This window comes from Epinephelus fuscoguttatus, linkage group LG3 (genome assembly GCF_011397635.1).
Source record: "Epinephelus fuscoguttatus linkage group LG3, E.fuscoguttatus.final_Chr_v1".
In the NCBI taxonomy this organism is placed as follows: domain Eukaryota; kingdom Metazoa; phylum Chordata; class Actinopteri; order Perciformes; family Serranidae; genus Epinephelus; species Epinephelus fuscoguttatus.
Genome location: NC_064754.1, coordinates 20,444,096 through 20,458,854, shown reverse-complemented (window position 1 = coordinate 20,458,854; position 14,759 = coordinate 20,444,096). Strand labels below are relative to the sequence as shown.

Genomic DNA, 14,759 nt, shown 5'->3' with positions numbered 1-14,759 from the left:
GGCATGCTTAGGACCCTGGAAGGACAGAACGGCTATGAACTAAGATGTGGATCTCATGTTGACCGACTACTGAGCAAGATGCCACCAAGCTATCGTGATGGGTTTGTGGAACATTGCCTGAACCAAGGTATTCTTCGGACAGGTACCGACCAAACATACACCCTACCTGATCTGAGTTCCTGGCTACAGATGAAATTCCAAGCTAAGCGCATAGCAGGTCGAGCAGCTTCACTTTATAACTACGAAGCACCCAAGCCACTGAAGAAGGACCAACGTCCCTTCAACAGATCGAAGGAGAAGTCGGCAACATTCCTCCTCACTGCCAGTGGCGATCAAAGCTCCAAAGGACGGTCTGCACAACCGAAATCCTCATCCAAACCCAAACCATATTGTCCCCACTGTGACAGTAAAGAACATTTCCTGAATGCTTGTACAGAGTTCAAGAAACTGAGCACAAGCCAGATCGTGAGATGGATAATGGATGGACATCGGTGTTGGAAGTGCGGACGAGCCCACAAGCCTGAGGTCTGCACCCTCAAGCGGCCATGCAATACCTGCAAAGAGCAACATCTCACAGTATTACACAATGCAGTCCAGCAAACCCAGAAGATTGTGCTCCTGGTGACCGCTCCGACTGCAAAGGTGTACCTGGACAGACCAAACAGATCCCCCAAGGTGATGTTGAAGGTTGTGAAGGTCTTACTTCATAATCAAGACAGAGTACTGGAGACCTATGCAGTACTAGACGACGGTTCGGAGCGAAGCATCATCTTGCCACACGCTGTGCAACACCTGAACCTCACCATGCAGCCCGAGACACTTACCCTTCAAACTGTTCACCAAGATGTAGTGCAGCTTCACGGTGCATCAGTCACCTTCTACGTGTCTTCACTGCCCAAGCCTAATGGGAAGTATCACATACGTCAGGTATTCACAGCTGAAAACCTGGGACTCTCAGAACATTCTTATCCAGTGAGAACCCTCCAACGGAGATATCAGCACCTCCGCCACCTACCTTTGCCTCCTGTTGATCACGCTCAACCCCTGCTGCTCATTGGATCCGACATGGCTCATCTCCTGACTCCCATAGAGCTGGTGCAGTTGGGCCCCCCAGGAGGACCCATCACAGTCCACACCAGGCTTGGCTGGTCACTTCAAGGTCCCACCAGTATCGATCAAGTTCCCGCTTTCAAGCAGCAGTGTTTGTTCACAGCAACAGTTTCACCTACCTCTGAACTCCTCAAGAACGTTGAACGTCTCTGGCAGATCGACACACTGCCTTATTCAAGTGAGAAGCAGGTGACCAGATCGAAGCAAGATCAGCAAGCCTTAAACCTGCTTCAGACATCAACTGTCAGAGTCAATGTTGATGGGGTCCGAAGATACGCTACACCGCTGCTTCGCCAAGTCAACTCTACCACCCTTCAAGCTCCTATGGAAGCAGTGTTGCCAAGTCTTCGTAGCACTGAGCAGAGACTCGCCAAAGACCCACAGCGCGCCGAGGTCTATTGTCAGGAGATCCAGAAACTTGAGGAGAGGGGCTACGTAGCAGTGGTACCACCAGAGACAGCGACATCATCTCCAGAATCCTGGTTTATACTTCACCATATGGTGCGACACAACAACAAAGACAGGATCGTCTTTAACTGCTCCTTTCAGTACGAAGGAAGGTCTCTCAACGACCTTCTCCTCCCTGGACCTGCCCTAGGCCCATCACTGCTAGGAGTCCTCATTCGGTTTCGGCAGTACCCACTTGCAGTGAGTGGTGATATCAAAAGTATGTTCCACCATATACGCCTTCTGCCAGCCGACAAACCAGTTCTGCGCTTCATTTGGCGGGATATGAAGAGGACCGAAGAGCCAAAGATCTATGAATGGCAAGTCCTACCATTTGGTACGACGTGCAGCCCCTGCTGTGCCATCTACGCCCTGCAGCAGCACGTCCAGGACATGAGTGAGTCCAACAGCCCTCTCCTTGATTGTGTCGAGCAGTCGTTCTACGTGGATAACTGTCTCTGCAGCACCCACTCTAAGGAGGAAGCGAAGGATCTGGTCGATGGTCTACGCCAGCTACTCCACACCGGGGGCTTCGAAATTCGCCAGTGGGCTAGCAACGTCCCGGAGGTTGTCGAGCATCTTCCATCCGACGTGAGATCTGAGAGCAGCGAGCTATGGCTTTCCCAATCCAGCACAGACCTTCAGGAGCCAACTCTTGGGCTACGATGGGATTGCCTCCGTGACTTACTTAAGTTCAAGCATAGACCAGTGGAGCGAACTGAACCTACGTTGAGGAATGTCTACAAGGTACTCGCCTGTCAATATGACCCATTAGGTTATATTGTACCTTTTACGACCAGAGCCAAGATTCTAATTCAGGACCTTTGGAAGGAACAAATCGGCTGGGACGAGCCGATACAGCCACAGAGCCTCCGTGACAGATGGCTTGCCTGGGAACGGGAGATTCCAGACCTCATCCAGCTGGAAATCCCCAGATGTTATGAGCTTATGGGTCTGTTGCTTACCTACAAACAGAAGACTCTCAGAATGTAGTCCTCGCCTCTTTTGTCCTGGCCAGGTTCCGTGTGGCGCCGAAGAAGCAGCTGTCCATGCCACGGCTTGAGCTGAGCGCTGCACTTACCGGTGCTCAACTGGCCAGCTAAGCTAAGCCCCTTGGCTACGTCTCGCCAGACATAGCTGATCCGGATCCCATTACGCCTAGCATCCTACTGATGGGACGCTATGATGCATCACTTCCTCAAGCCGTTTATGACCCCAGTAACACCCTTGGGAATCGTCGTTGGCGGCACAGCCAAGTCCCCGTCGATCACTTCTGGTCCCGATTCATCAGTCACTACCTGCCCAGTCTACAGGAGAGACAGAAGTGGTTGAAAGATAGGAAGCGCCTCGAACCAAACCAAGTGGTGCTCATTGTGGATCCACAGCTCCCACGAGCTTTATGGCCTGTTGGAAAGGTAACAGCTACTTATCCTGGAGCTGATGGACGCATCTGGACTGCTGCCGTCAAGGTCAAAGATCAGACATATGTTCGACCAGTAGCTCACCTGGTCCAGCTTCCTAAGCTGGAAGAAGACGCCGAAGATTCACCTACCTGAGTGGCCTTTCTACCTTGGATTCGACTGTCCGTGCAGACAGTCGGGGGCGGCTGTGTTAGAAAGCCCATGTTGTTTATGTGTTATTAACTTGTTTATTGAGCTAAAATCCTGTTCAGTTGCGTTGTGTTTATCGGTTAGTTTCCATATGTCCTACGTGCTTGAACGCACCATAGTCGTTCCGACGCTATTGAAAGCTTCACAGTGCAGCATCTCTCACACAGCAGTGTTTCCCGTATATGCAACTAGCAGCGGTGCACCGCCGTTTACAATTCTCCTCTGCCCTCTGTATTGCACACGGCGGAGTTTCGCCCCGATGCACACACATTTTCCACCACATTTTCCTGACCGAAGACGACCCGTCCCGAGTCCGAGACAGTTACGGCCGGGTTCCGCTGGGCACGTCAGCGGCACAACACGTCTGCAGCGCGAGTCCCGTAGCAACTCACCCCCTGTTAATCAATTACAGCGGCTCCAGCGGCGTGACAACTCTATTTTAGGCAGCTCTTCTATTTTTGTCACGCTACGCTCCCCTACGCAACCCTCCAGCAGATAAAAATAGTGTGCTAAACGAGCACAATGTGTTTTTAAATGAATAAACCATTGTCAGAGGTGATATGTGATGATTTTTTTCATGCATTTACCCATGTTTATCCGTGACGTTGTGTAAATGTCCGTGGCGGACATTTGAAAGTGAGTAGATGACAAACAGTACAGTAAACTTGTAGATAACTCAAATATATGTAATAACAAATGCTTTAACATTTCATGCAGCCTCTCGGCTCGGCAAATGGTAAACAACCCCGCTGGCTTCTCTACGTGTCGCTTCAGTACGCAGTCAGTGGAGCCAAAGGGAATGGAGCGGAGCGTGTGTTGTGTTCAGGCGTTGTCAGGTAAATAACAAATTCCGGCACTTGAATAGGCCATAGCACAACACAGCAGCATGTCAAGTTGGCCGAACCTGAGCAAAATACCGTGAAACCGATATGATTTTTTCTTAAAACCGTGATATGAAATTTTTGTCATACCGCCCAGCCCTAAGATATGACAGCTATATCTAATCCCAATCAAAGCCGGCCCATTCATTTTGTTTCTTTAAATGCTAAAGGTATGAATACCTGGGTGTTACACGTAAAAAAGAGAGTTCACACGCACATCCGGACCAAAGCTGGGCAGGTGCTGAGCTGAAAAAAGCACACGAGATGAAAGAACAAACCGCTCGCACACTGCAGGGCTCCAAAGTGACGTTTCGAGCGTTATGCTCTTCATCAGACTAACCAAACAGAAGGTGCTGCCATCTTAAATATACACATGATGTGGTCATGGTCACTTTATGAATACCTGGGTGAAAAGACAGAAAATAGCATCCTACCTACAACAATTAAACTCAGACATAGCCTCTTTACAGGAAACCCCCCTTAAGAATGACCATGTCAGATATCTTAAAAAAGGCTGGGTTGGTCAGGTGTTTCACTCACGGCTCAACGCCAAAGCCAGAGGGACAGCAATCCTTGTACACAAAAATACCCCGTTGGAAGCTGAGGAAGTGATTGCTGATACAAATGGGAGATTCATCATTGTTTATTCGCCAGTCTTGTCATTCTGGTCAACGTCTATGCTCCAAACTATGATGATTGTAACTTCTTTAAAAAGCTGTTCTCTATAATTCCCAGTGATAACCATTACAACTTGATTATAGGGGCGATTTCATTTGCATACTCAACACAGTATTAGACAGATCATCTAGCAGGGCCCAACACCTTACCAAATCTGCCAAAGTTGTTAATGATTTCATAACTCAGAATGGCGTTTCGGATATTTGGAGATTTAAATTTAATAACAAAAAAGTTTTTTCCTTTTTCTCCAGTGTTCATCACACATATACTCGGATCGGCTACTTTCTGATAGACAATAGACTACTGGGGAACATTAGTTCATGTACGTATCATAGTATTACAATCTCGGATCACGGTGCTGTCTCATCTCACATAGCTTTACCCAACTGCCCCAGGTGCTCTCGCAGCTGGAAACTTAACCCTCTCCTCCTGGCCGATGAACAATTTATAAATCATGCTTCTTCAGAAATTAACTTCTCCATTGAAACCAACACCTCCCCAGAAGTTTCCCATTCTACCCTATGGGAGACCTTCAAGGCTTATCTTCGAGGGGAAATAATTGAATACTCTTCCAGGGCAAAAAAGAAAGAAACTCTAAGTTAAATGACATTTCACGATCCATTACAGAGATCAATAGCTAGTACTCATCCTCCCCTTCTCCAACACTTCTTAAAGAAAGACTGCAACTACAGACAGAATACGACTTGGTCTCCACAGATAAAGCCACGTATTTGGTCATAAAAGCTCGATCTAATATTTTTGATTCAGGTGATAAGGCTGGCAAGCTACTAGCCCAGCAAGCTCAGTCCAGTCCTCTCGTCTTATTCCAAAAATTTACAAGCAAACAGGCGAAATAGTAACAGATCATTTAGAAATTAACCTTCAATACCTTCAAACAATACTATAGCGACCTATACAGCTCTGAATATGACAATGACTTTTCGCAGCTCAACTACTTCTTCGATAACCTTAATTTCCCCTCTGTTCCAGCTGAACAAAATTCCCTACTGGGAGGTGAGCTATCCAATGCAGAGATTCTAGAAGCCATAAAATCCTTAAAATGCAACAAAACACCAGGGCCAGATGGTTACACCTCCGAGTTCTATAATAAATTTGCACCTAAACTGTGTCCTCTCCTCCGAGCCATGTTTAATGAGTCTCTGTCATCTGGTTGTCTTCCACCAACCCTTCAACAAGCAGCAATAACACTTTTACCAAAAGGAGGTAAAGACCCACTCCATTGCTCCTCCTACCGTCCAATCTCTCTCCTGAATGTGGATTATAAAATTTTATCCAAGGTTCTAGCAGCTCGAATAGAGAAGATTGTTCCACATATAATTTCTTCAGACCAAACAGTTTCATCCTAAATAGACACTCTAGCTCAAACATTAGATGGCTTTTTAATATTGTCTACTCTCCTACATCCCGCTCCCCCGAAATGGATATATCGCTTGATGCTGAGAAGGCGTTTGACCGAGTCGAATGGCAATATTCGTTCACAGCCCTAAGAAAATTTGTTTTTGATGATTCTTTCATCTCTTGACTAAAACTCCTTTATTCCCATCCTCTAGCCTTGGTGATTACCAATGGACAGCAATCAGAGCTTTTCTCTCTTGGTAGAGGTACACGCCAAGGCTGCAGTCTATCCCCCTTGCTCTTTGCCATAGCCACTGAACCTCTGGCTATTGCTCTTAGGCAATCCGAGGGCTTCCGGGGTATAGAGCGAGGGGGCTTTATACACAAATTATCCTTATATGCGGATGACATCCTATTGTATTTTACAGACCCATTAAAATCCGTACCTGCCATCCTCAATATTCTAACTCAATTCGGAAAACTCTCAGGCTATAAAATCAATTTTGAAAAAACTGAAATGTTCCCCTTAATCAGGCAGCCACCCTAATCCCTGCATCCCATTTTCCATTTAGAATCCTCAGTAAGGGCTTTAAATATCTTGGAGTCGAGATCACATCTGTTTTTTCATCCCTCTTTACTAAGAATTTTGGTGTTTTGTTTGAAAAAAGTAAAAAAGAATATGGCTAGATGGTCAAACCTCCCACTGTCCATAGCTGGCCGTATTAATCTTAAATTAAAATGATTATATTACCGGAGAGAGGCATATCTTCGTTTATCTGGAAGGGCAAACCACAATGAATTAAAACAAGTGTCCTCCAGCGACCTAAAAAGCTTGCTGGCCTGGCTTTACCCAATTTTATCTATTACCATTGGTCTTGCAATATTAAGGCAATGCTGCATTGGATCGAGAGAGACCAGCCCGCTGGGTGCGAAACCTGGGTGCAAATGGAATATGCCTGTTGCCCACTTGATTTATGCTCGTACTATGTGCCCCATCTCCCCCCACCCCAAACCAATTTGGTGCTAATCCAGTGATGTCACTCGATCAGAATCTGGTCACAATTCAGAAGGCACTTTAAATTGCAGACAACATCGGTACACTCTCCCATTAGGAATAATTACAATTTCACATCTTCTCTCTCTGACTCAACCTTTGGAATTTGGTCCTCAAAGGGCATTAAATCAATCTTTAACTTATACGTGGATGGCAAGTTGGGATCATTTGCACAACTTTCTCAACTATTCGACTTACCAAAATCTCACTTCTTTAGATTCCTTCAAATTAAACATTTTGCCCAGAAAAGTATGGCCTCCTTTCCAGACTTTACAGCTAGCAACACAGTTGATTATATCCTGTCATTATCCCCTTATCGTAAAGCTTTAATCTCTGTTCTCTATAACAATATATGCAATATCATCCCTCACTCTCTGCAAGATGTTAGGAGACTTTGGGAGAACGACCTCAGTGAGGAGATGACAGACAATCAATGAGAGGCAGTGCTTGACTCGGTACATAACTCTTCTCTTTGCAAAAGGCACAGTGTGATACAGCTTAAAATTGTTATGAGAGCACACTTGATCAACGCAAGACTGGCGAGAATCTTCCCTAATGTTGACCCTTCATGCCCTCGCTGTAAGGGTCAACCAGTGGACTATATACATATGTTTTGGTCCTGCCCCAGGCTTAGCACATTTTGGCCCAATATCTTTAGCGCCTATACTAAGATGCTTCAAAGAGTCATCAATCCCAACCCTATATGTGCCCTATTTGGATTCACCCCTGAAACTCGCTCCCTTAGAAGCAAAGCTCATGCAATTATAGCTTTCACCTCGTTGATTGCTAGACGTCTCATTCTCCTCTCCTGGAAAGAACAAGCTCCTCCTGACTTCACAAGATGGATTAGAGACGTCATGTATTTTCTGAAATTAGAGAAAATTAGGCACACCTTCCAAGGCTCAGTGAAAAAAATTAGGAGGGATAAGTGGGTGAGGTATCTTACATACTTGTAAGTATTTGAGTGTTACAGCTACTATGCTATTATTGTCCTATATGCAATGACGTGTATGTATGCTGTAAATGAATGTATACTGTTTAATGTAAAATCAATAAAAATTGTTAAAGAAAAAAGATCTCGTAATTATGACATCAGGATCTCGTAATTATGAGAAAAGATCGGAACCACATACTGCACATCCACGAAGAGGTAAATTCATATATGTCTATGGATAAATTAACAACTTGGTTTGTAACCATAAAGCATCCCATGTTAGTTCAACTACTCCTGCAGAAAGAGGGCGACATCCAGCATGTCAGACTGGGCTTTCTGCCTGAACAATCCCAACGACTTGAGATGCCTGCGTCAACATACTAATATTAATACCATCCTCATTTTTAAGAAACATCAGTATTTCAAGACATGAGACCTGGTCTCATGTGGTCTGGATGGAAAAAAAAGGCAGTGCAATCACCCTTTTTTGCAGTTTCACAAATAGAATAAAGGTTTCACAAATCAGAAACTGTGTTTTAATGAGTCTCTGGATTCTCCATGTTAATCTGGTCCAGATTTGACAGGTCTAAGTATAGTGGTCTGTGATCTGGACGTGGTCTCATGTGGTCTGGATGGGGAAAAAAGCAGTGAAATCACCCTTTTTTGCATAAACAAATAGAGTAAAGGTTTCACAAATCAGAAACTGCATTTTTAAGACACCTTAGCCTCTCTGAGATAATTAAGTCCAGATTTGACAGGTCTAAGTATAGTGGTTTGTGATCTGGACTATTTCTTAATTGAGATAATTTCTTAATGATCTCAGTTAACATTGAGTAGAGAGGAAGAGCCTCTGCTTCTAACATTGAGATCATTAAGAAAAAATAGTACAGTAAAATGAATAAAACTCAGGATTATGACACCCTTTGACATCTCCTGCCATACTGGAGTATTAGTTTCTTAAGACTTTTTAATACAGAGCAAACAAGACCAAATAGACAGAAATAGCAAGACTGAAAAGCAGTTCACCATGAGTAAAGACAATAAGAAAAATATGCTACAGTTAAAATGCTCAGAATTTAGGACAATTGCACTCTACTGATCATTCTCATTTCATATTCCCTGTATTTGTTCAATTTTTCAGTTCATGAATTGGTTGAAAATGACTGAATACCGCCATCTACAGGCGTTATGCAACATTTAAGGTGGGCCGAGAAATTCCAATCGGAAGCTGTGAATCGGAAGCCAACTTCAGCCTCGTAGTACAGTATTTCCCAGTGTCTCAGACCAAGAAGGTAGTAATAGCAGATTAACTGCGATAGCGCCATCATTGCCCACTGCTTAGCGAGGATTTACAGGCAACAAGAACTTTTTCTTTTTCTTTATCTTATCTCGTAATTACGAGATCAGGATCTCGTAATTACGAGATATGGTGTCTAATTTTTTTTATCCAGTGAATGCGATGCACTTCTGTAAATTTCAGACCACCTTTGAATACAGTTAGGAAGCAAATGATTTGTGCTTGTACAATATCCGTCAAGTTTTAAGATTAACTAAACCTCAAAATTTTAAAGCATGTACAACCCTGATTCTGAAAAAGATGGAACACTGTGTAAGACGTAAATGAAAGCAGAATGCAAAGATCCGAAAATCTTATTTGACTATGTATAAATTTGAATACAGTACAAAGACAAGATTCTCTGCGGAGACTGAGAGGGTCACCTTTATACAACTGTGGGTCTCTGACTGTTTGTGCGTATGCACTGAACAACAGTACAGAGTACATGGCCTTCCTGGAGTGTCTTGGCGGAGGAGGCTGAAGTAAATTAATTCCAACATACTGTATAAAGAACTATAAAACTTGTTTTGTTTTTTTCTTGCTACAGTACCTGCTAGAATGCTGTGTCTTCTTGGCTATTATTTTGGATTGGACCCGGACAGGAATCTGCGACATCGGTGAGAGCTGAGAGCTTATTCACATTTTAACTTTATGCAACCCAAAACTAAAGTGCATCCAAACCGCTTCCACCTTAAGTCATCCAAGTAAACTTACTTTTTGCTTTTATTTTCTAGCCTGGCTAGCCTGTACCTGGCACGTCTACCTGGTTACAGGGAGAACTGGCTTGATATTGATGACATCAGGAGGATATTTTGGTGGCAAAGCTTATCAGGTACTGTACTATCATTGTAATGTTATATTTGATAATGTATGTATACTACTACTAATAATAAAAATAATAATAATAATAATATTAATAATGATGATAATGATGATGATGACACACTGGGGCGCCGAAAAGGGGGGAAAAAGGAGAAGGATTCTATGGGCCCATGATTAAGAGGGGCCCAGAGAGGCCCCCAATAAAATTATAATACTGACAAAAAATAATATGACACTAAGTTATTAACTAACTTATAATCACAAATATATTTTATTTGCAATGTACTGGTAACAATAACTTTATTTGTTTTGGAAACATTAATGCCCCCCCTCTCTATTTACATAAAATGGTTCAGTCCGACTGGATCAGCTGCAGTGGGCCGTAATTTGTCACAGACAACGGGTAAGGAGGCGGAGACGGCAATATGCCTCAAAAATCAGGTAGCCAAAAACGGAAAGAAAGGAAGCTAAGAGAGGAGAAAGAAGCAAAGGGTCGACAGTATGTCACCCAGTATTTCAAAAAGCAAGGTGAGTTTGTTAGTGGTTCATGTGGCGGAAAGTTATGGAATATTAACTTTGTCCCTGGTATATAAGCAGCTTATAGACCAGGCCAGCTGTGTATAGGGCCTAGTGAAAATTCTTTTCATGGGGCCCAAAATCCCTGGCGGCGCCCCTGGGGACACAAGAGCAGGGGGCATATCCAAGTGTAACAAAGAGGGACCTTTTTGACAGATAAGAGATGAACCAATCCATCATTGATGTCAACATAGTTTTTCAAACAGCTAATAAAGGTTGAACAGGTTTCTACATTTCAATATATATTTATATCTCCATACGTAGATCCTGCTGTATCCTGGAGTGCAGATTATATTAGGTACAAAAATGTGTTTACTTCCTTAGGACACTGAGGTCATTTGGAGCAAACAAACAATTAAATATTCTTAACACTAACAAGTTCCTCTATGCGTGTGCCCCTGTATCTAAAAGCTTGGCAGAAAAGTGGAACAGAGAGTGAATTTAGGAGGCAGGAGCAAATCAGTGTGGTGGGTATGGGGTCAGGCAAGAGGAGTGGAACTTGGAAGAGCACTGTCCTATGATCAGAAACCACAACATTAACCAAATTCAAATCTTCCTCACAGAAACCATAGGAAAGCACCAGTTCAAAAAGTTTTCTAAAATCAGGTAAACAAGGAGAAGAATACAACAGCACATTTGGGCCATAAGGTGAAAAAAATGGAGGGAATGACCTGGTTAAGTACAGAACTTTCACACAGGAGACTGGGGTTTGTGTCCCGTGTAAGGTAATGTTGGCTTGTGGCCCTAATATACTGGAAATACAAATACTGCAAATATATTGTTGTAAGGTTAACAAACATCCTCATATTGTAACTTACAGAGCCCCTAAGGTGAGATGGGAGAGAAAAAAATAGATGGGTAAAAAAAAAAGATGGGGGAGGAAAAAAGGATGATTGTTAAAAAAAAAAGATGGAAGAGAAAATATAGATGGGTGAAAAAAGATAAATACTGTGGTATTCTCCAGAGAGACTTTTGTGTTCTTTCCTAAAACTTTTGCATTCTCCTGAAAAATATTTTGAGTCTCTATGAACATCTCGTGCTGTGACTCAATATGTAAAGGGCTTGGTGAAGGTGAATTTAGTCTAGATCAGTGGGTGTAGTGATTATTACAGTAAATACTCTCTCAGCCAATCACATCACTGATCTCATTGCTCATCGTTAAACGTGATAACAGGTTCTACAAACTGATGATAAAGATGAGCCGGTTGTAGGCAGGCATATATGAGGGGGCAGTCATAAATGTGAAGGGGGCATCACGCTCCAGCACATTTTTGCCATAGGTAGAGCTGACAAATACAGGTCGGTCACTCACTCACTCACTCACTCGCAGGATGTGGGGACGCTGTGTGAGTGCCCTATAGAGGGTCAAAGCACCATGGTCTCAAATGTACTCGCCGCTTGTTTTGTTGTTGATAACAGTGTTTTCTACATGGAATTGGGTTGTTGTTAGCTGTGTGTCCAACCCCCAACCTAAAGAAATGGATTGCACTTTGTCAGGCCTCTTCCCTAAGACCTGTCCAACTTGGGTGTCCCACCTGAAGACTAAGCTCCTGCTGGTATAGCTGTTAGGGTCACTGAGGCACGCAAACCCCCTGACCACAATAAGGTGGCAATCTCCAGGGAGGAAAACTGAAAAATAAAATAAACAAAAATAAAATAAAAATTAAGGAAAAATAAAATAAAAATATTCTTCATCCAGGCACAACCAACATCTTAACATTTATCTTATTGGATGGCCATTAGGCATCTAGACATATGAAATAAATTTGAACCTAATAATTACAATAACCTCACTATAGCCAGTATTTACCAAAGCTAGTCTTATAAAAAAAAACTTCTCAAACTAACAGAACTAATAAACACAACAAATATAGGCTAGAGCCTTTTTTTTTTTTTTTGTTAGCAATTTAACAGATTTCTCTTCACTCCACTCTCCTTTGAGCTGCTGAAAGCTGCAGGAGTGAAAAGTTAATAAAAGCTTTGTAAAAATCGCTGTGATTATCAAAAAACAGCGCACAGGGGCTGGGCAGGGCTTTATGTGGGGGTCTGGCACACACAGGGCATTTGTCCTCAGTATGTGACATGCGGCAGGCACTCAGCTCTCGCTGTGCTTGTGTGATTGAAGAAACGTTTGCACTGACAGGCTCACACTCTTTGCTCACACTACTATATTTACTTTTGTTTTTTGTTGTTAACTATATATAAAGTATCACACGACACGAGACGCTACGACGAGTTTAACAGAGCTTCACTTTATTGCTTCATTCTGCCTCACTGAAACTGAGAAACCTGATGCCGATGCATCTTGGCTCATTTGCATAATAAATAGTGATTGGGTGTTTACTGGGGGGAGGGTCTCTGCCGACTGCAGACAGTAGATCAAGGCACACACAGCACAGAGTGGAGTGGAGACAGATGAGAAAACTTTTCTGTTTTGTGCCTTTTTGGCAGATTTGATTTGAGGGGGCAAGACATTTGTTTAAGGGGGCATTGCCCCCTCTTGCCCCTGCGTAGAACCGGCAACCGAACATCTCAGTCGTAGAAAAGCAGAATATCAAGTTACGACCTGCCAGTCTGATGTGTGTAGAGGTCTGTATTGTAGCTGCCTGGTGTCGTTTTTAGGGTGATTCAATGAAGGTCAACGGCAAATAGTTGTGTGTGTAGTGTGTAACAGCCATGCATCAGTAAGAACAGTACCCTCTGTCTGTGGTACAATAACTTATTTGTATATGAATGATTCAACTTTTTTCCTGAGGGTTACACAGAATATAGATACAATTGGCTAGTTTATCTGGTGCCTTGTTTTCCAATGAAATACTTACTGAAGATGTACAGCAGCAACACATAAATGATTAAATAAATAATTTACAGGCAACAAGAACTTTTTCTTTTTCTTTATCTTATCTCGTAATTACGACATCAGAATCTCGTAATTACGAGATGATGGGCTCTAGTTTCGCAGACTGGGCGAGGCAGGGGGCAAAGCGCCAACTGGGTGTGGCCAGGCGGATTTTGCAAGTTTGGCACAGCTGGCGCAGCTACTTGTCTGTCCCACCTCCGTCCCTCCTACCTACGCAAGTCGGAAAGAGGGAGGAGAGAAGGCCTGGAGCGGGTTTTACACACATCACACCAATCAAACGAGCCCCTCTCCTCGCCCTTAAATGCGCCGCGCGAAGGTGTAATGAGAGTTTACTCAATTCACCATGGCAGAAGAGAGCAGCAGCGTCAGACGGCCAAACTTCTCCCAGGAGGAAACTGATGTTTTGGTCCGGGAGGTCTGCTCACAGTGTCTGAATATACAGAACTGCGAGCAGACCTCCACGGGCTGATGATGCAAAGGTAGCCTGGGAGGAGGTCACCACAATTGTAAATCAATGTTGTGTTTCTCTGTTGTGCGCACTCTCTCTTTCTCTCTCGCAGTCTCACTCTGTTTCTTATCTTTTGACTTTTCTAAGATGACAGATGCTGAATATATATACTCCATATCTGATGCTGTGGCTGTTTGTGGTTGGCTGAGAGGGATGTGAACTCATTAGTTTGCAGCTGTGTTAATCAAATCAGGTTGGGTTTCCATTACGTGTGCCAAACGTGCCAAAAGGTGCCAATCCCCTTTGATCTGACATCAGATGTGACGAGACAGTTGGTATAGAGATACATTTATGTGCTGATTGCAGATAGTTGCATTAAATAGTGGTTTTGTGGCTATTTATTGCATCATTAATGTGCCTGATATTCTGGAAACCTGCCTGTGAGGTTTTGGTGACGTGTGCGCACTGTCCACCGGTCAGCCAAACTTCAGCTTACACCGGCTGCGCTCCCCTTGCACTGACAGTCGACCTGGTTTCAGATGGCGAGCTTCGGCGAGGCTTTTTGGTACGAAACTGTCACTGCACCAAGCTGGATCTGTCGACACCTCCCCCTGCTGCGCTGCCACACCCATCTCAGTGCACCTCGG

At 43.7% G+C, this 14,759-nt stretch overlaps 1 protein-coding gene across 2 annotated transcripts in view; it reads left to right on the top strand.

Moving 5' to 3' along the window:
• The window catches only part of LOC125884311 (polyunsaturated fatty acid 5-lipoxygenase-like), a 78,332-nt gene that overhangs the window by 45,054 nt on the left and 18,519 nt on the right, over positions 1-14,759 (top strand). For both annotated transcript variants that reach the window (XM_049569220.1, XM_049569212.1), the window contains exons 6-7: positions 9,954-10,023; positions 10,141-10,238. In XM_049569220.1, coding sequence (XP_049425177.1) covers positions 9,954-10,023; positions 10,141-10,238 — 168 coding nt within the window. The remainder of the gene's footprint in view (positions 1-9,953; positions 10,024-10,140; positions 10,239-14,759) is intronic.